Source organism: Rhineura floridana, chromosome 7 (genome assembly GCF_030035675.1).
Source record: "Rhineura floridana isolate rRhiFlo1 chromosome 7, rRhiFlo1.hap2, whole genome shotgun sequence".
Classification (NCBI taxonomy): Eukaryota; Metazoa; Chordata; class Lepidosauria; order Squamata; family Rhineuridae; genus Rhineura; species Rhineura floridana.
This window is the reverse complement of record NC_084486.1, coordinates 3,951,289-3,971,893: the sequence shown is the minus strand read 5'-3', so window position 1 is coordinate 3,971,893 and position 20,605 is coordinate 3,951,289. Positions and strand designations below refer to the sequence as shown.

Below are 20,605 nucleotides of genomic sequence, written 5' to 3'. Positions count from 1 at the left end.
TTATATTGTCTGGGACTATTCTCTTTTTGGTCTATTTTATTTTGACGAATCTGCTTCTTTACGACGCCACTAACTGTTTTGATGCTGGGAACTAAATTTGTTTTGTATTCTTGAACATAGAGAGATAAGGCAGGCTGCTCTGTTTATACTGTGATGTCATCAAGCCTGGAATATTAACCCAATTGTTGCTGAAATAAGAAGTGGTTCTTTATTTTTGTTTTGTTTTCGTGGTTTTAAAAATGGCAATCAAGAAAGTGGCTGAGAATCTGGAAGTAATTATGTTTCAGAAAATAATGGATGAGACTGAGATAACGAAACAAACCCTGCGACAGGGCAGTAAGGAGCTGAAAATTGAACTGAGCAAAATGACGCTTAATGGAGCTTAAAGAAATAGGGGATCCTGTGAGAGAGGAGAATGAGATCAGAGATGAGAAAAGAAAAAATAAAGGGAAGATACAAGCCCTGGAGATTGGAACAAATGTGGAATTGGAAAAAGATCTGGAGTTTATGGATATTAGAAATAAAATCTACTGTTTGGAATTTAACGTTATCTCTGAAGATATTAATGAAGATATTAGAGATAAAGTTATCAATGGCTTGGATAATTTTCTGGACTGGAATGACGTGATGGAGCTTGATATAGAGAAAATCTATGGAATTAACTGCAGCCATGTGACAATGGAAAAACTCTCAAGAGATGAGCCAGTGCATTTTGTAAAAAAGAAGAACAGAGATATGACTTTACAACAATATTTCAGCAACTTATTCAGAATCGATGGCAAGAAAATATTTGGGATAGAGGAAATTCCCATCAGACTCTTATTATATGACTATGGCTATGACAGCAAGATTATTATGGAATACTGATAATGGAAGATTGGACACTGAAATTACTGGACTTAACAGGACTATTGAAGATGGAAGATGGAATTAATATGGATAATGGAATAATGGCTATTGAAATTATTGGACTTAACAGATTTGACGAGATGGATTAATCGATATGTTTATTTGGACTATGGTTATGACAATAAGATTATTATTATTATTAACGAGATGGATTAGTCGACATGTTTATTTGGAGAAAAATTGATAGATATATTTCTTAAAGAATTGAAACCTCTCTTTGACTTTTTGTGGAAAGAATAAAGTAATGTCTATGAGATTTGATGATTAATTAAGATAACTACTGGAGGAAAGTGATTTTATAATATAATTTAAGAGACAGGATTGTTATATATTGTAGACCTATAACTGATCTGCGACAAATCGGAAGTCAACATTTTATTTTTTTGTTTAATCATTTTTGTTTTGTTTTGTTTTTTGTCTTTGAATGTTTTATGATTTTGTTTTGTTTGTTTTATGAAAATTTGAATAAAAATTATTGTAAAAAAAAAAAAAGGAAGTCTTTTATCTGCTGCAGCCTTTATCCGCCTTCACAGCCGTTGCAACATACACATTGTTATCCTCTGCCTGTTCTACCATTGAGACCTTACCACCATGGGTGACCCTGCTGGGAATATATGACTCCCAACGGCATCGCTCATAGGGTTCATTGGAACACACAAGCCCACTCACCACTACAAGGCTATATTAGGAGATAAACGTGCCATCAGAATTGTGTGAAATGGCCTGGAAAAAGGCTTTTGGAATACGTAACAAAGAGAGGCATCTGTCTAAACTATTTCATCTATAGTTAGTAATTTTGAAAATGTGTATTCTGCTTTGTCTTCAAGAGGAATCAAAGTTGCCACTGCCCTGGGAACTTCAGTTGAAGAGTGATCTGAAAATGTAATTTGTGAATCACTTCCCACACAAAAGTCTTGAAGCAACTAACAGCAATAATAAATACAAAACAAATGCATACAAATAAATTACATGACCTCCCACCCAAAAACAAGATGAACCAACTGCTCCGAGAAAGGCCACCAAAATCAGCACAATAACTGGTGGCTTATATCACTGCCCAAATGCATGGGAGAATAAAAAAATATCCACTTCGCACCAGAAAAAGGACAACATTAAAATAAAAAAATTAAATAAGCAGAAAAAAACAGTAACACAAATACCAATAAAAATCGTAGTAATCAAAGCAGCAAAAATCAGCAAGCAATGTTGAAAGGCCCCATTGCAGTAGCAAAAGGAGTGAACAAAAGCCAGTGGCTGGGCTATTCAAAAGCCTCTTAAAAACCTAGTTGCTGCCCAGACTTCTATAAAAGGCTTCTCTTTGAAGGCCAGATAGCCCTGGCACCATAACTGAACTTACTGTTTATAAAGAACAAATGAAAAGTTCCTGCTCTTCATAATCCCATTCAGTTGGTGGACGAACATGTGGGAAAATGCAGTCCTCCAAGTAGCCAGGTTTCACGCCATTTGTTGTTGTTTTATTAACTGCCTTTCACCCTAAGGTTCCAGGGTTGCTGCTGCTGTTCTATGCCTTCCAGTATATTACTTCTTATGGCAACCCTATGAATCTTTTGGATATATTCATAGGGTTTTCATGGTAAGAGGTATTCAGAGGTGGTTTACCATTGCCTTCCTCTAAGCTTACGGCACCTGGTGTTCCCAAGTGGTCTCCCATCCAAATACTAACCAGGCCTGACCTGCTTACCTTCCAAGATCAGATCTGTTCAGGGTAGTATGGCTGTAAGCAGTTCCAGGGTAGGCCACAACAATTTAAAATTCATTAAAAACAATTTAGGGCTTTAAAGATACAAATCAGCACCTTATTTACTGAGAAGTAAGCCTGGTTGCATTCAGTGGAGTAACTTGGGCATGCAGGAGCACAGGGTTACAACCTTGGACCTTCAACAAGCCCAGGTGCCCTCTGTTTCAGTCAGGGATGAGAGTGTATGACCAGGCAAATGGGCTTCCTTCCTTTTTGTTGCACTAGAGGAGTCTCAAATTTAGTATTCTTCTCTGAGGAGCCTGTGTGAGCCAAAATTTGACAACTTTCTTTACAGCTTTTAATAGATAATTGTCCTGGAAATGCAAGACAATCTGAGTGCCTTATTCTTGCTATAATTTCCATTAACCATCTCTTAAGTATTAGTTTTGTTGTCTCTTGTGATTTTTAACAGTTCTCACACAGCTATGAATTTTGCTACATTGTCATTGCATTTGGGGGTTTCCCCACTTTATCAGCATCCTACATTGATGCCTTTTATGTGTTCTTATTAGTACATTGTTAACAGCAATAAAACACATGCAGCCCAAACCAGCACTTTAACAGATTCTCAGTATACATTTAGAACAGAGCCACCATTAAAAAAAATAAAACAAAACTTTGGAGCAGATAGGAGCGTCTTGATTTCTGAAAGTCACCCCTAAGTTTATTAATGGAAATTACCATTTATTTCAAATATGTTAGTTGTGTTAATTTTTTAAATAAATACATGTAGATGTGTTTTTTCAGAAACCAAGGGAATCCTGTGACAGCAATGATAGGCACTGGACTTCTGTTTTCCTTGCAACTCTTTGTTCCCCACTCCAACAAATAAATACATGTTTCTACCCATATAATCCAAATTGTGAGATTATGCAGATAGTCAAATCTGTTAAGCAATTCACAACGTTTTCACAATTTCAGTCATATTGTCTACAGAACTTGGTGCATGTTATAGCCAGTAGGATAAACACGGAATGACTGGAGATAAATTTAATTGTTTCCATAGGGAGCTCACTGAGCAGCTTTTCCTGAATACAAGTGTGCACTCATCTGTGCCTTTGCTTAGGTTGAATTCTCATTTTGCGTCGGCAATGCATGTGGTCACACAGGTCTGATATTATGTGATATAGGTATTTGGTTTCTTCAGATGGAGTAGAACATATCTTTTTCAGTAGTTTCTGCAAGTTGGCTAAGACCTTTCTTATCTGCAGAATCTTGGAGTGACTTAGCTGTCCCGAGATTTCAGGTCTCTGAAGAAACTGCAGCGTGTTTGGATCTTTCAGCTACAAAAATCCAAATTAAGAAGAAAAAAATTCTCCACAAACTGAATAACTAAGACATAGATTCCAGTACTATAGTTTGATCTGGACACACTCCTAGATCGAGGGCCTTGCATAGTTCTAAACAAGGACTGATTCTGATGTTACATTCCTATGCTCACTAAGTCGTAAGAACAGAATTGGGTGTAAAACAGCCAGATATAGAATTCTGTGGCATGTGAGGTTTCAGTATACAGCTAAGTAAAAGCTGTAAGTATTAAGGTGTTTCCTGGGTCTCTTTCCCCCAACTTCCTAGAAATAGAAAGCTCAATAATATGAGGTTCAGAGGTTTGGGACCTGATTTCAGTGCCAGCTTCATACTGGAGGTGGAGCAACATGTTTGTTTAACTTTATCCAATGTCTAAAATAATCTCTACACATAGAAAAGTAGCACAACAGAGACAGGGCTAGGCTGGAACCTTTTTCCTGAAGGGCTAGCTCTCCAGGAAGTCATTCTAGGTCATTTGGGATTGCTCCTCCCAACAGAAAAGGAGGCAAAACCTGCTAAACTCCACTAAGGATCAGCATCCTTTTTCCTCCAACCAGTCCTGACTCATGACAAGGAAATTGGCTGAGCTCACCATTTTTACTTGTAATGTGTATTTCATCCTTTTGTCCCCACATCCCTGCCCTTAAGCTCAACACACCCTAGAAAAGACTGGGAAACAATGGATGAGGGAAGGAGGTTGAGCAAGGTTGCGTGGCAATGATGGGGCATATGCATGCACACAAGCATCCAAAGCTTTTCCACTGGACCAGCATAGTCAGGAGCATAGAGCTGCCTCTTCCTGCAGTGGTAGACCCACCATGAAATGTATGGCCACATAAGCTCTCTGAACATCTGTTTTCACACGTCCCAACCAGTCCTTTTTATTTGGGCCGACAGGAAAGAGTGAGCATGGTTTCAGAGCAACAGCAGCTAATGGAAGAGTCAATAACTCACTGTTGAGCCTCTTCCTACTCCCATCTTGTCATGTCCCTCCTCTAAGTTAGGCTGCTAGGGCAGAGATAGGAAAGAGTGGCCAGCAGCCATCTCCTCCTAATCTAAGCATTGGCAGTTGGACAGGAGGCAATGAAGAGTGCCCTGCCAGGCACACGGATGATGCAAAGTGGGAGAAGAGATGTGTCAAAAAGGTTGCTGCCTCCTCAGGTACATCTGCTCATCAAATGGCAAGGAAGCATCTTCTCCAGAGGTTGAGGACCAAGATCTTGACTCTGGGGACCTTCCATTCCCCAACCTCAATGGTGATTAGGTGCACACCCACTTTCTACATTGGCTTACAGTGTTGGTAGGAAGAAAGGTTAGAGACAGTGTCTATGGGACTGGATAAATAGGGAGAGGGGAGCCCAAAGCACAGCAGGTTCCATTCCAGATTCCCATGCAAAAGGCACCACAAGGGGTGCAGAAACAGACACAGGCATTGCTCCTGGTACAAGTCTAAGCATCAACACTATTGAAACTACCACTCTGCATCCACTACTGGATACACCACTAGGGGCTCCTGCATTCCCCTCAACAAGTCACAGAAAGGATTGGGACCAATGCTATGTATGGTCATGCCCCAGAGAATTCCGAGGAATGGCCTGCTCCAGCAGTCTTCACCACGCAAATCTGAAGGTTTCCTGAATACATGGGGGATGGCAAAATGTCAGATAAGAGATGAATCGTTCAGATTCACAATTGGGCAAGACTTCTCACCAAGGCCATGGGGTTCTGTGACCTTGTATTCCTTTCCTTAAGTGTGTCAAGGTTATGTTTCCTTAACAGCCCTTGAAAGCTGTAACAATCCCTTTCCCTTATTTTTAAAAGCAACACCCAAGGTAGAATAAACCATCCCTTTAAGACATCAGACAAATCACAATCTAACTAACTAACTATATGTCATAGATCAACTCAAGACTCCCACAAAATGCACTGATGGCAGCACTTTTTCCACCACTGTTTCTACAGAGGGTGAGAGTAGCCCCAAGGATCCCTGCAAAAAATTACTAGAATCAGATTCAAAGTGGAACTTAAAGGTGCCAATGCGTGCATCAGTCACAAACTTCATGTTTGCATGAAGAGAAGCTTAAAAGTTTAAGTGTATGCATCAGACATCAACTTGGTGTTTGCAAAGGTGACGTGGTCAGAGGAATAAATAAATAAATGTGCATTAAGCCATCAAAGTCATTAAATGAGGTTAGGATTGCTGCGTTGGACACCCACCTGATAGTCTGATTCTACCAGTAATGTTGGCTCTAGGGCCATGGCTTGTAACATTGTATTCAGCAGGAAAGCATAGCTATGTCATAGGGATGTGGACCCAAGTTCTCAACCAACACATGTAGGCCCTTCTCAAGAAGCACTACACTCCTTACCTTAGATTCAAGTGCTGAAACAAAGATAAGGCACCAAAAAGAAAAGTACCACAGCAGTTATTTTGTAGTCTCAAACAACACCACAACAGATACCAGAATTTCAGTGACAAACCCACATGAACACGTCCCAAACCATGAAACAGAGGCTCCTCATGAAACTCATCAGGAGACTCTGCAAATTCCAAAGGAGCAAATTCTCAATTACGCAACTGATGCTAAGGTAGCCAGTGACCTTCACCTGCATAGGTGGCCATCTCAGACTTCTGGGAATCAAATCACAATGTCTCATTCAGAGACAGGATTGCTCCGGTATGCTCTGGATTTTGTCAGGTCTCTAAGGGATCTGTTAATGGACCTCACCAAGGTCCAAAAACATAGAAATCTTTTAACTGGGCAAGGCATCAACCTTCTCTTGGGCATAAGATGTCATTGAGTCTTAGCACCCAAAGAGAACATGGACATAGGAGTGATCCTGGATCTCAAATGGCTCATTGGGAGTCTCAAAAAGAAACATGAAAGCTAAACGTGTTGAAATCAATTGTGGCAGCCTTTGAGTGTAAGGAATTTTTGATATCCATAGACCTTTAAGATTAGAAGCATACCTCTGTTTGATGAAGGCACACAGACAGTTTTAACAAACATTACTAATTCAGGCTACTACTATTAAATTCTACAACCCCTAGAGTATGCACCTGGTGATGCATCAAAGGCAGCAAGCAGTCTTCCTCAGTTCATACTTGGACAGCAGACTACTTCATTCTCAAACACGAGCAGACCACCTTCAATTGTCTCTGACCCACACGTTCATTTTGAAAAGGGAAAAGAGCTCCCAGGTTACCCCCCCTGCCCCGATTCTAGATAACCTGGAAGTGAGACTGGATACCAACAGCTATGGTCCTCTCCCAGGAAACCTGTGGGGAGGTTAGGAACTGGTGACCTCTGCCCATGTGTTCAGCATTGTGCCTACAGCTTCTCAGGGAAGAATTCTCCAGACTGGCTTTGCCCAAACTGGCCATTGGCTCCTCCTGGGCAGGAAGAAGTAAGAGGGCTTCCTATATCACTGGTGCTTTGCTAAAGCAGCAAGATCTATCTGAGCTCTACTGTACTTTGTTTCTTGTCTTGCTCTTTGGCCCTGAGTCCTGTCTGGTTCTCAGATCCTACCTTCTGTTTTGTCATCTGATCCTGATTGCGCTTCAGATCTGACCAATTCCCAGCACCTGAGTAACTCCAGACTGCTGCCGTTTGGGAAATGTCTGAGGTAGCAAGATGAGTCGAGGTCCTCACGAAAAGTAGACCTCATGACTCTGCAACACTCCTGGATAGGCTGCTTTCTTGCCAGGATGTTGCAGAAAGGCCTCTTCAGATATTTTTCTTCCCATAGTAAGAGATCATTAATCAGATCAGCAAATCATCGACGTTTCTGCAGGCTGCAGCCAGCTTTCAGCTGATGGTTAGCCCAAGGTAAAACAGGCCACCATTGTGAACTTCTCACAACTGATCAGGATTGCGACTACCATGGATGCCAACCTCATGGAAGGCAAGGGCACATACTGCAGGCCAAAGGTCTCAGGGCACTTCAAAAATGGGCTGTGGACCACTTGGAATCACTTAAGGTGACCCATCTACTGAAGGTGGGTGGCAAATGGGGGGTCGGACTGGCTAAGTTGGGCTGCCCTTTAAAAATCTAGATGCTGTCCCCTCCATGCTGTTCACAACATTAACTAATAAACAGAGGTTCACATCAAGATTCCAGTCCAGAAGGATAAACATTGGAAGACGCCTAGCTCAAGGGGCTCCTCTATGACTTCCTAAAGCTTTACTTGCTGTCCTGTATCCAAAGGTTAGAAACAAGAAAACAGAAGCTATTTTGATCACTATGGTGATCACTCATGACTGAGTAACATTGTCTTCCAAAATAAGGTCTTTAATGGTGGGTCCATAAGTGACTGTGGAGGCCAATCCTAGATCCACATAGCCTCCCACAGTGAGGACATAGGTTTCCAGATGGAAGAGCAGTTGCGATGAGGATTTGCTTGACGTGCCTTCCTCTTAGCTCGTTTGTCCCTTTTACCCTGTATTCATGCTTCTTCACAGTCCGTAGCACCTTTGATAATAGCTGAACTCCAATTGAGATGTTCATGGTCTAAAGCTTCCCAGTTTTTGCTACTCGTGTTACATTTTTGTAGGTTATCTTTAAGAACATCTTGGAACCTCTTTTGTTGTCCACTGATATTCCATTTTCCATCCTTAAGTTGAGAGTAAAGTAGCTACTTTGGAATCAGGCATTTGAACCACATGCCTGGTCCAGTGAAGGATCATTGTTTCAACACTGGTAGTCTTTGCTTCTTCCAAAACGCTAACATTAGCTCGTCTGTCTTCTCAAGTAATGTGCAGAATTTTCCCGAGGCAGCGTTGGTGGAATCTTTCAAGAAGTTGGGTTTATAGATGGTCCATGTTTCACAGGTGTACAGTAAGGTCTGTAGTACAATGGCTTTGTAAATAAGCATTTTGGTCTCCCTGCGAATATCCCGATCCTTGAACACTCTACACTTCATTTGGGAGAATGCAGCACTCACAGAGCTCAGATGATGCTGAATTTCAGCGTTGATGTCAGCTTTTACAGAGAGATGGCTGCCATGATAGGGGAAGTTATAACGTTCTCCAACGTTACACCATTAAGCTGGATTGATGGGACTAGTTCGCACCTGTTGATGAAGCACTTTGGTTTTTTCAATATTAAAAGCCCAAGCTTTCCATATGCATCTGCAAAGACATTTAGGATGGTTTGAAGATCTTTCTCTGAATGTGTGGAGACTATCATTGGCATATTCAAGTTCTGCAACAGAGGTTGTAATTACCTTATTTTTTGCTTTCAGTCTACTGAGGTTAAAAAGCTTTCCATCTGTTTGATATATGATTTCCACACCAGTGGGAAGTTTCCCCTCAATAAGGTGTAGAATTATAGCAATGAAAATAGCAAATCAGGTTGGAGCAATGACGCATCCCTGTTTTATGCCTGATCCGACTCTGAATGGATCTCTCTGAAAGCCATCCAAAATTGTTGCTGTCATGCTGTCATGTTGTCATGAGGGAGTCACAAGATATTCACAAATTTATCAGGGCATCCAGTTTTCAGAAGGATGGTCCAGAGAGCAGTTAGATTCACAATATCAAAGGCCTTAGTCAGATCAATAAACACCATACATAAAGGTTGATTCTGCTCCTGGCATTTTTCTGGAAGCTGTCATGCAGTGAAGATTATATCCACTGTCCGCCTGGAAGGACGGAAGCCACTTTGGGATTTGGGGAGAATATCTTCTGAGATACCACTGAAATGCAAGTTATAGCCTTGTTAGTAAAGAACATTTTTTATTGACTCTGCCCATCCATATTGGCCATTGGATCTTTCTGGGCAGGAAGGAGTATAAAGGGCTTCATTTATGCAGCTGAGCCTCATTCAAGTAACAATGTCTTCCTGAGTGCTGGTGTGCTCCTGACTCCTAGTTTGTCATCTCGTACTGACTTGCTTGACCATGGTATTCCCAATCTCTATGTATGGATGTGAAAGTTGGACAGTGAAAAAGGCAGATAAGAGAAAAATCAACCCATTTGAAATGTGGTGCTGGAAGAGAGCTTTGCGCATACCATGGACTGCGAAAAAGACAAATAATTGGGTGTTAGAACAAATTAAACCAGAACTGTCACTAGAAGCTAAAACGATGGAACTGAGGTTATCCTACTTTGGACACATAATGAGAAGACATGATTCACTAGAAAAGACAATGATGCTGAGAAAAACAGAAGGGAGCAGAAAAAGAGGAAGGCCAAACAAGAGATGGATTGATTCCATAAAGGAAGCCACAGACCTGAACTTACAAGATCTGAACAGGGTGGTTCATGACAGATGCTCTTGGAGGTCGCTGATTCATAGGGTCGCCATAAGTCGTAATTGACCTGAAGGCACATAACAACAACAACAACAAACTGACTTGCTCTTTGGTCCTGACTTGCTCATAAGTTCTGATCAGGGCTGATCTAAGACATTTTACTTCCTGAGGCAAAAGACAAGGTAACACCCCCCCTCCTGTTCCCATGTACAGAATCTAACTAGACCAACAGTTGATTCTTTCTTCAACAGTGTCCTCCACTGTGCCTGAGAGGATCAGACTAGTTTAGGGAGTGCAAGATAGGTTGTGTGGCGCACAGAACTTGACCCTCCAAAAGAGGTGAATGGCTAGGAGGGACCAGGAGGAATAGCCTGGGGGCTGCCACCACTGTTCCCCAACATCTGCAACTTTAGTCAGTTGCCTCACTCTGCCTAAGGGTAGGGCTGGCCCTAGTTCTGACCACCTCAGAAGAACAGAATACTACTTCTCCATGTAGATATTTTTGTAAATTTGTATGAGTGATAATATCTTTAATAAAATTTATATTTTAAAAAAGAATAGAATGCCAGGTCCAGGGAGCCAATGGGAAGTGAGAACATGTCCTTTGTCCCACCTTCTCCTCCTTGCCCCTTTTAATGACCCTCCCCCTTTCAATTCGAGTTTGATTTCTCCTCCCCCCCTTTTGATTACATTTTTTAATTTCCCTCTCCCCCTTTCGGTTAGCTGTTAGTTTTTGATTCCCCTTCCTCCCCTTTGATTAGATTTTGATTCCCTCCCCCCCCCCAACTTTGGAGCAGAATGTGTAATGCTGTTGTGTTTAACAAGAGCCACAGGCTTCTGAGCTCCCTCTGTGAGGTCTGAGACTTAAATAAGGAGGAGTGTGTTCTTTGTCCCACCCACAGACTCACCTACTGGAGATAGAAAAATGCCCAGTTCGGCCCCTCTCCCCCTGCTTCTGTGTTAGTGTCTGAAGACATTCAATAAAAATATCATGTTGTAATGATACATCTTTTATTTTGTGGGTTGGCAAAATACATGTTTCCCTGGAGTTGTCTTTTCCAGCCAAAATGGTATTGACACTACAACACATTAAAATACATTCAAATGAGAAATTCAGCACCACCAGCTTTTGTAAAGCTCTACACTTTCCCATTGTACCAAGTAAACTAATTCAGCAACCATACAGGGGAGGGGGGAGGTCTGTAAAGCTGTACACTAAGGATGTGAGCACACTAGTCGCCAGCCCCAAAGCAGTTTCATTGATCACAGCTGGAAGGGGAACGGGTCAATCGGCCGGTCAGTTGTGAAACCTCTTTGAAGCTGATTAAAAACAACAACCCCGCACTGGAGCTGATCCCACCAGGTTTTGACTAGTGTCATGTGTCCCTGTTTTTAGAAAAGAGAGGTGGAGATGCGCTGGAACTGGCAGTAAATGTGTCTCTACCCTAATTCAGTAACGTATTCGTAAAGCAGCCAACAGTATGTCCCTGGTTTACATTACACAGAAATGCGGTAGTGTAGATATTTTCCTCTCACTGGAAATGTGGGTGTTGCACAGTAAATTGGCACTGAAGCAGTGAGAAATTCAGCACACTCCTCTGTGCCTTGTTTTTTGTAAAGTAGCAGAAGCAGAAGCAGTTCTTTTGTTTGCCCAAGGGGGGAGTTCATCAAGCCGTAATACTAATTTGTAAAGCAGCCAACGGCAAGAACGTACTGCATGCCTTTGGTTTACAGAAATTTTCTTAAAAGGTGTCCAGTTAACTAATTGAGTAACTCATGGAGGAACAACGATTTTCTTATCAGTAGCCCAGCACCATGCTGACTCTTAAAAAATAAATAAAAAACAGGTGGGAGATTGTAGAGTCAATGCCATTTTGGCTGGAAGAGAGAAATAATTCCAGTGAAAAATGTCTTTTCCAAAAGCAAGTTTATTTTTAGTTTTTCTACATGAGTGTGGGACTGCATTCTTCACAATACATAATATTAAATTTGAACGCTCTGTGCCTAATCAAATTCTGTGGAAAGCTCATAAATTGTTCATCTTCTGGTATCGGACACTTTTGAGGGCTCATCAGCATCCACAATTGCTTTTTACATTCTGGTAGCATATAGCACATGACAGGTTTTCAGATTCAGACATTTTAGCACGGTGCTTAAGAGAGACAGCATGTGCAGAACACATTCTATGCAGATTTTTGCCTGAACTATTTTTAACACGGAATTTGTGAGGGCTTCATCCCAAGTGGACATGCATACAGTTTCTGCCCACCCACATCAACAGCACATCCTTCACACTTATTAAATAACACTTTTCTGTTGGCATAGCATAATATACCAATTAGCAAGTTTCTCATAAGGCTCTTCATCACAAAGCTTAGATCTAGGTATATTTTCCTAGGGGAATGCTCCTGGAGACAGCCCCATTACTTTTTTTGCCCCCTGCCCCCTGCTGGCCCCCTCCTGCAGCCTGTCTGTCTCTACAGCCAATCAAGCCACTGCAGTTCCCAAATGCTGAGTTTATGGCCAAAGTATCCAGCAAGGTCAGGAGTCACTACAGCTAATCAGCCATGAGCATTAATCTTTCTTTCTTTCTTTCTTCCTTTCTTGCATTTGTATATCGCCCCATAGCCAAAGCTGTCTGGGCGGTTTACAACAACTTGCATGCGGATTGCCCCCCACCATCTATTGTTGTGGGAGGAGAGAAGCACGAGGAGGGAGAGAGTCCACAGGAGTTAAGAGAGGGACGTTTCCTGAGAAGAGACAGCCAAGCCTGACTGAAGAGGGGGTTTGCAGCAGAACCTTGCTAAAACGAAGGGCTTTCAACGGTCCCACGCAGACCCATAGCAGCCAATGTGGAGGGTGGGTGAAGACGGCCACATTGGAGGGGGTGAGGGAGGATGGGGCCAAGAGCGAGGCAAAGCAGCGTTTTCTCACAGAGAAGGGGGACAAAGGGAGGAAGGCTGCTTGCAAAATACCAGGTGCATTGCTTGTAAAGCATTTTTCCCTCCCTCAGTGGTGCTTTTTGCAGACTGTCTGGAGTGGGGGGGAGAGACAAAGGACTAGGAAGAGTGGGGGTATTTTACAGACATCACTGCGCGAGGCAGAACTCCTTCTCACAGCTGATCTACAAAAAGCAGGTTTCTTCCCCTTGTAAAATAAAGGCAGCCTCCCTCTTCTTAGCCCTTTGCTCTTCCTGTCTTCCCCTACCCTCCCTCTCTCCTCCCCCCTCCACTTTCTCACAGACAATCCCCTTGTATTTTACTGGCAGCCTTCCTTCTCCCTTCTTGGTGAGGAAATGCCACCTCGCCTCACTCTCCGCCCACTCCTCAGCCCTCTTTCTCTCTCTCCCCACATATCCTCTGTTTTGGCTGCAGTGAGTCTGTGCCAAGAGAAACACTAGTCAAGCAATGCCCCTTGTATTTTGCAGGAGGCATCATGTGGGTGGCAGAAGTCCTTCTCTCAGCTGATATGCAAAACGCAAAGGGAAGAAGCCTCCTTTTTGCAGATCAGCTGTGAGAGGGACCTTTCTTGCAGGCAGCAGTGCCTGTGAAATGCCAGCTTCTTTGCCCCCCCCCCATGGGGAGGGGAGAAACAACCACTTTGCTAGCTCTGTGTTTGGTGCTTTAGGAAGGGCCGAGCACAGGGCTAGCAATGCTCCACGTGCAGCGATTCCCAAGCCCCTGATTGCCAGCAGGATGTTGTGGCTTGGGAGCCCCCTGCAAGGGGTTTTGATAAGTGGGTTGGAGAGTGATGTCATGTGACTGACAGGCGGGTGCCCCCAGTCACCTGTCAAATTTGGCCTGTGAGGCCGATTCTGATGGCTCATGAAGGGACCCTGGACGTCTAAATTTGCCATTATGCTACTGCTTATATCCCAAGAACAGATATAATACTGTATATATATACAGTACCTCTTTTAGCAGAAAACACTGCACAAAGGGTCATTTTTTCACTCTGTTCAAATCATCAGCATCCATGCTGGCACAGCACCTTCTGCTCAGGTTTTGCCTCACCACAGGCAGAGGCTGGATAGGATGGCAGTAGGGAGAAATTTCCTCATCTGAGCTGCTGATATAACATCTTCTCACCAAAGTCCTTCAGTGAGCCCTGTGCTCCCAAGAGGGAGCCCTGTGCTCATTGAAGGACTTTCCATAGCTTCACCTGTGAGTCTGCCCTCTGAGTCCTGCACTCCTATAGCTGGAGACAGGTCTGTGGAATGAGTCAAAGAATACACCCCCCTTAAGTCTCAGGCCTCACAGAGGGGGCTCAGAACAGCCTGAGGCACAGCCTGCAGCTCTTGTTCAACACACTAACACCACACACTCCGCTCCAAGGTGGGATGAGGGAAGGGGAAATCAAAAATTAAAATCTAATAAAAAAGGGGGAATTAAACATTAACATCAAAAGGGGGAGGGAAATAAAAAGGGGACTTAAACATTAACATCTCATCAAAAGGGGAGGAGAATTAAAATGAGGGGAAATCAAACATCTCATCAAAATGAGAAAGGGGAAATCAAACATTGACTCAAACTAGAATTAAAAAGGGTCATTGAAAAGGAAAAGGAAGGGGAGAGTGGGGGAAAGGACACATTCTCCCTTCCTGTTAGCTGCCTGGACCTGTTAAAACAAGTTTGATGAATGCAGGTATTCCCGTCTTCTCACCTCATGCTTCTACCCATAGCTCAGCCCTAACAGTGCCTATTACTTCAGCTAAACTAGGTACGCTTGGGCATATCCTGTGATCCAGAAGTGTGAGGTACTCGTTTTCTGTCCAGACTAGTCTTTTATGCCAAAGGTTTGCTCAGTGTGCTAAAGATAATGGGTGTTTCTTTCCTCTTTTTGGCCTCAGACTTTACACCCCAGGAAAAGCAGTGGTTGCCAGGTCAGAAGCATCCCAAACCCTGAGATTTCAGGGGCAGGCCCTGGCGATGTCATTAAGCATGATACATTTCACATCAGCCACAGTTGCTTGGAGCAAACCACTTAAACAAAAACAATTATCTGATTGGAAATTAAGAAGGAAATCTTAGTTAAATGAGAGTGTTCCCAGGTCCAGCTGAAGTGACAAGATCATTCCTTTTCACCTGCTTAGGGAGCCTGGGTAGGGAACATGTAATCTAGCCTACTTGCTTCTGGTGAAGTGCCCTCAGGCCAGGCCAGGCCAGTCATCAGAAGGCCATTGTAGGAAAAAGGGAAGCCTAGTGTTGTGGAGATGTTGGATAGCAGCATTCAGGACTCAGGAGTAAAGATAAATGCCCTTGGAGGCTGCAATTCTAAACACACTTACTAAGAGACTAAGCCCCATAGAACTCAACAGGACTTACTTCTGAATGGATATGGTTTGGATTGTGCTGTTGGTAAGGCTTGACTAGGGATTCTCCGCAAAGATATCCATATCAAAGCAGGGTTGGCAACCCCCGCCTGCCTTTTAACATGTCTGCTCCAAACTTCTTTACAGACAGAGGCTTGAGAAATGAGTAAGAGTTAAAAAGATGCTCTACCCTTTCCTGCCTACCCAATGGGCTGCTATAAACTCACTTTGACAGCCAACCCCATTCCAGTGAGTAATAACTGACAGAGAAAATACACATGGTTTGGTCTACCTTCACAGGCAGTAGCTTGGGAACAACAGCAATTGAAGCCACACTTCCCAGTATGTGAATTCGCTTTTACCACTATTGGACAGGAAACAAACCATCATGCAAACAACAAGATGCAACATCAGTGGGTTTAGGGAGGTTCAGCTGAGCACATGGAACCACCCTTTTGCAGCTATGGATGTAAGAGAGTGATATCAGAGGTAAATGAAATGCAAATAGAAAAACAAAAGACTGTGATGATTTCCTAAATGCAATACCATACCAACCACAACAAGATTCCTACAAGGCAGAAAACACAGCATCTCACAACCAGTCAGGGTTCCTAACTAAAACTAAAAAAATCTGGCAGCCAGTAATCCAAGGTCACAGAAATCCCCATGCAGCGCAACCTAACCAGAGGGCTGCAGTTAATGTAGAATGCTGTGGCATGATTGGTGACGTAAGTGAGAGACCCTATCAGCACATAATGCCTCTGCTCTGAAATTTGTACTGGTTGGTGATTTGTTACCAGGTCAGGTTCAAGGTGTGCTTTCCATGTTACGGGTGCCACACAGTACTTGTTCTGCTCTTGTAAGAAATTGATCCTTTAATGTGGCCGTACCTACACTTTGGAGTTCCCTGCCTATTTCCATTAGGCAGGCACCTTCATTGTACTCTTTTCAGCACCTGCTAAAAACATTTTTGTTTAGGCAAGCCTACCTAAGCATGTAGAAGGTACTGTGTTTTTTATCTGTTTTTAACTCATTATTGCTTTTATTATTTTGGATGTTTTTAAATACCTGTCTTTAACTGTTTTTGCCAATAATGACATTGTTTTAATTTGTTCTGTAGATCACTTTGAGGTTTTTTTACAATAAATTGGTACATAAATAAAATATATAAATAAATTTCAAAGTCACTGTAGCCCTTGGGTTTCTTTCCTCTTTTAGGCACAAAGGAATCTGCCTTGTATCGACACAGGCCATTTTGTACCATCTAGCTCAGTACTGATGATGACATTGACTCTCCAGGATAACAAGCATTAGTCTTTTCCTGAGATTGGATTTTGGACCTTTGTATGCAAAGCATATGCCCTACCAATGAGCTACAGCCCTTCCCATTTAAAAAAGTATCTTTTAAAAATGTTCTTTTCAATTCACTAATGAATGCACAGCATACCTGGGGCAGATCCACACCATGCATTTAAAGCACACTGAACACATTTGAATCCCACCACAGAATCATGGGAACTGTAGTTTGTTAAGTGTGGTGGAAACTATAACTGTAAGGGGAAACTACACTTCCCAGGATTCTTTGAGGGAAGTAATGTGCTTTAAATGCAAGTTGGATGTGCTTTAAATGTATTGTGTGTATTTACGTAATAAACTTTGTCTGCATTTCAACCATTTTATTTAGTTTTTAAAAATTGAAATCAGCTACAGGGTTTACTGGGTGACCATGGACTACTCACCATCTCTCAGCCTAATCTGCAAAACGGGGACCATGACCACCCCAAGGAAGATGGGCACACTTAAAATGTAGAGGAAATAGTAATGCAATGTAATGTCAAAGATGTTTATAATTTACACAACCTGGTTGTGCCAGGCAGGAATCAATTGTCCTGGGTGTGGGAGCTGATCCCCCAGGCGAGAGTTCTTTACATACTTATTTTATGGTTATTGGATTTAAATGGCTTTACTTCTTCTTGTGAGCTGCCTTGGTTTCCAACCCTATCTCACAGGGTTATTGGAAAGATTCCATACACACACACACTGGAGATGTAAAAAATACATACACCTCACATATAGTTTATTTTCAAAACCAGTTGGTCATTGCAGAACATTTTTTTTTAAATATCAGTATTAGTTTCCTATGAAATAAAAGCAGTGATACATTAGGTAAGCCCTGCCTAATTGCTTTAAAAATAGGATTGGAGGGGAAGAGATTTACAACACAAACACAATCCTTTGCTGTGTTCACTCAAAAGTCCCACTGATTTACAGCACAAACCCAACCCTGTCTACTCAAAAGTAAGTCCTATTGAATTCAGTGGGATTTACTTCTAGTATGTGGGATTAGCATTGTAGCTTTACTCCCAGAAAAGTGTTTATAGGATTAAAGCTTCATATTGGGAACATTTTCAAAACAGCCTATGTATTAGGCAAATAAACTGTCCTGTTCATCAGCTAAGAAAAATTGAAACTTGCTTGACTCCTTATAATTAGAAAAATATAACACGTAGGTATAAACTGTATGTACACTTCTTTTAAATTTCTGTTCAAAAATTATATGAAAGATAAAATGTATAATATGCTATTTTTGCAAGTAATTAAAAACCCTGCATGTACACTTTTATTATAATCATAACTGAAATTGTGTACAGTAAACAATTGCCTACTAAGATCCTGCTGTTATTTTTTGTTTTACATCAGATCAGCCACGCAGGGCCCTTCTCTCAATCCCACCAACAAAAGTAGCTAGGTTGGTGGGGACTAGAGAGAGGGCTTTTTCGGTGGCGGTCCCCACTCTGTGGAATTCCCTCCCGTTCGATCTTCGACATGCCCCTTCCCTGGATACCTTCCGCCGAGCCTTAAAAACTTGGCTGTTTGGTCAGGCCTTTGGGACTATCGGGATGGGCTAATTATATACTCAATGCCCTACATTTGCTGCTATTTTGTCACTGTTGATTATTTGTATTTTATTGTATTTACTGTATTTACTGTATTATTGTATTTTATTGAATTTAATATGTACGCCGCCTAGAGTGGCTTCGGCCAGATAGGCGGCCTAAAAATTAAATTATTATTATTATTATTATTACATCTCCTGACCTGCACACATAGAGAAAGGAATTTTTGCTACCGCTAAAAGCTATAATCTTACTCAGTTTATGAGATTTTCAGACAAGCAGGAAAAGACAATAGTTTTCTGGTCTTGCAATGGGTTCTAGCTATTGCCTGGAAGTCAACAAATCCCTTGTCAATCACAACCCTGACTTCACTTATTGACTACAAATCCAGAGATTGGGGTGACTCACCCGGAGACCCAGAGGATCACAAAAATCCAGAGTTTCCGGGCAAAAACTGTTGACCTGGCCACCCTAAGAGGCATAGACCAGATGAGCAGAGGTCTCTTAACTCCTTCCTGGATTAGACTGTAGTCACCAGAAAGAAGGTCTTTCTAAATCTGCTCTGTCCAGATGGCTATAGGATTGATGTGAATTATCCAACCATGCCATTGGAAATTTGTCCCTTTGTTGAATTACTCTCATTTAGTAAGGGCAACTGCCATTTTAGCTGCCTTTGGGGGCAGGTTCCTTTGGGTGAGATTTGCAGGGTAGCCACATGGGCATCTAGGTACACTTTTATTACAAAACATATTTTCCTTTGTGGGTGTGACCTTTTGTCAGAGAGTCCTGAAGAGGTTTCTAGTTCAGTAAGGATTCCCTTTCCACCTAGGAGTTTTCCCTCAGGGATGCTGGTTTTCTACATGCCAAGGATCTAGAATGTCCTTCTGCATCTCCTGGAGAAAAGGGGAATTTCTTGCATAAATTCCTGTTCTTGGGATAAGCATTCTTCTCAATAGTCTAGATTCAGGTGGGGTTGTCTCATCCTCTGGGACATTAGGAAGAGGTGGAAGAGATAGTAAGGCCTCCAGAGATAGTCCTCTTTCCAAGTCTCCTTGAAGGTCCTGTTTATTTTCACCCCATTAGTGTTTCTCCTCTTTCCAATCCCAGTCTGGGAAAGAAGGGAGTCCTTCTCAGTGGTTTAGCTAGCATCCCTCTCTCCTTTCCTGATGAGAAGGTAATCTCAAAATATCTACTATGTCTACTGCTTCTTCTGAGAAGAGGAACATATGGTAAGAAATGTTTTTCTTATGCAAAGTTTTTACACAAAGAAGCATTCCAATATATACCACTTCCATTATGAAATTGCACAGTCTAGAAAGGAAACTCACATGATTTTGCTCCATATAGATCAGTCCTTTTGTTTGGAATTTTAAATTCCCTGTCATAGTTTGAAAGGGGTGTACCTTCCCTTCCAGTTTGCTATGTAAGACACCGAAATACTACTAATGACAAAAATCAGTTACTATAGTCACACAAAAGCTCACTCTCTGCCAATTTATACTAATGCTTTGGATTTCAGTTTACAAACAACTTTAGGATTTTAGCAGAAGTTAGCACAATTTTCTGACAGCTTTCACAGTTCTCTATCAGAAGGGGCATACCTTAAGATTCCCAGTCCATGCATATAAACAAAAATGCCACAGGCACTTACTTTTAGCCTTGCACCAACATTCAGCTGGAGGCAGTCATGAACTTTAGTAAACGTTAGGAAAATCTGATCCTGGGCTTCAATTTTAACCTGGATGTAAACATTCAATTGAATGCAGATGGGCTGGAAAGGAGGTGCATGAACATGGCAGCTGGTGTCCCACCAGTTCCAGTATTTCTGTCTAATTCCCTTCTGATTAAAGTAGGAGCCAAAGCAAAGGCCCAGATTCAACCTGTTGGAAAACAATCAAATGAAAAGACATTGAAAGAAGCTATTTGATTTCTGATCTAAGAATAACAGACATGACAGTAAAATTGTCAGCTGTAGCCACCTTAGAACACATTAGTCCCACATCTTAAGAGTTTGTTGCACCTTCACTTATACCACTGCAATCATCATGCAGTTGTCTGAAGCTGGGCTATGATCTTAAAGTTTTGGGGTCTTGATATATAATTCTCCCCTGCCTTTAATCTTTACCAAAGAGGAAGGTTCACAACCTGTGAGAGGCAACATTCCT

At 42.0% G+C, this 20,605-nt stretch overlaps 1 protein-coding gene across 1 annotated transcript in view; it reads right to left on the bottom strand.

Moving 5' to 3' along the window:
* Positions 1-3,714: 3,714 nt before the first annotated feature.
* The window catches only part of ERICH6B (glutamate rich 6B), a 117,514-nt gene continuing 100,623 nt past the window's right edge, over positions 3,715-20,605 (bottom strand). The window contains exons 13-14 of the mRNA XM_061634571.1: positions 20,092-20,320; positions 3,715-3,951 (exon numbers count right to left, since the gene is read on the bottom strand). Of these exons, the coding sequence (XP_061490555.1) occupies positions 3,715-3,951; positions 20,092-20,320 (466 nt within the window). The remainder of the gene's footprint in view (positions 3,952-20,091; positions 20,321-20,605) is intronic.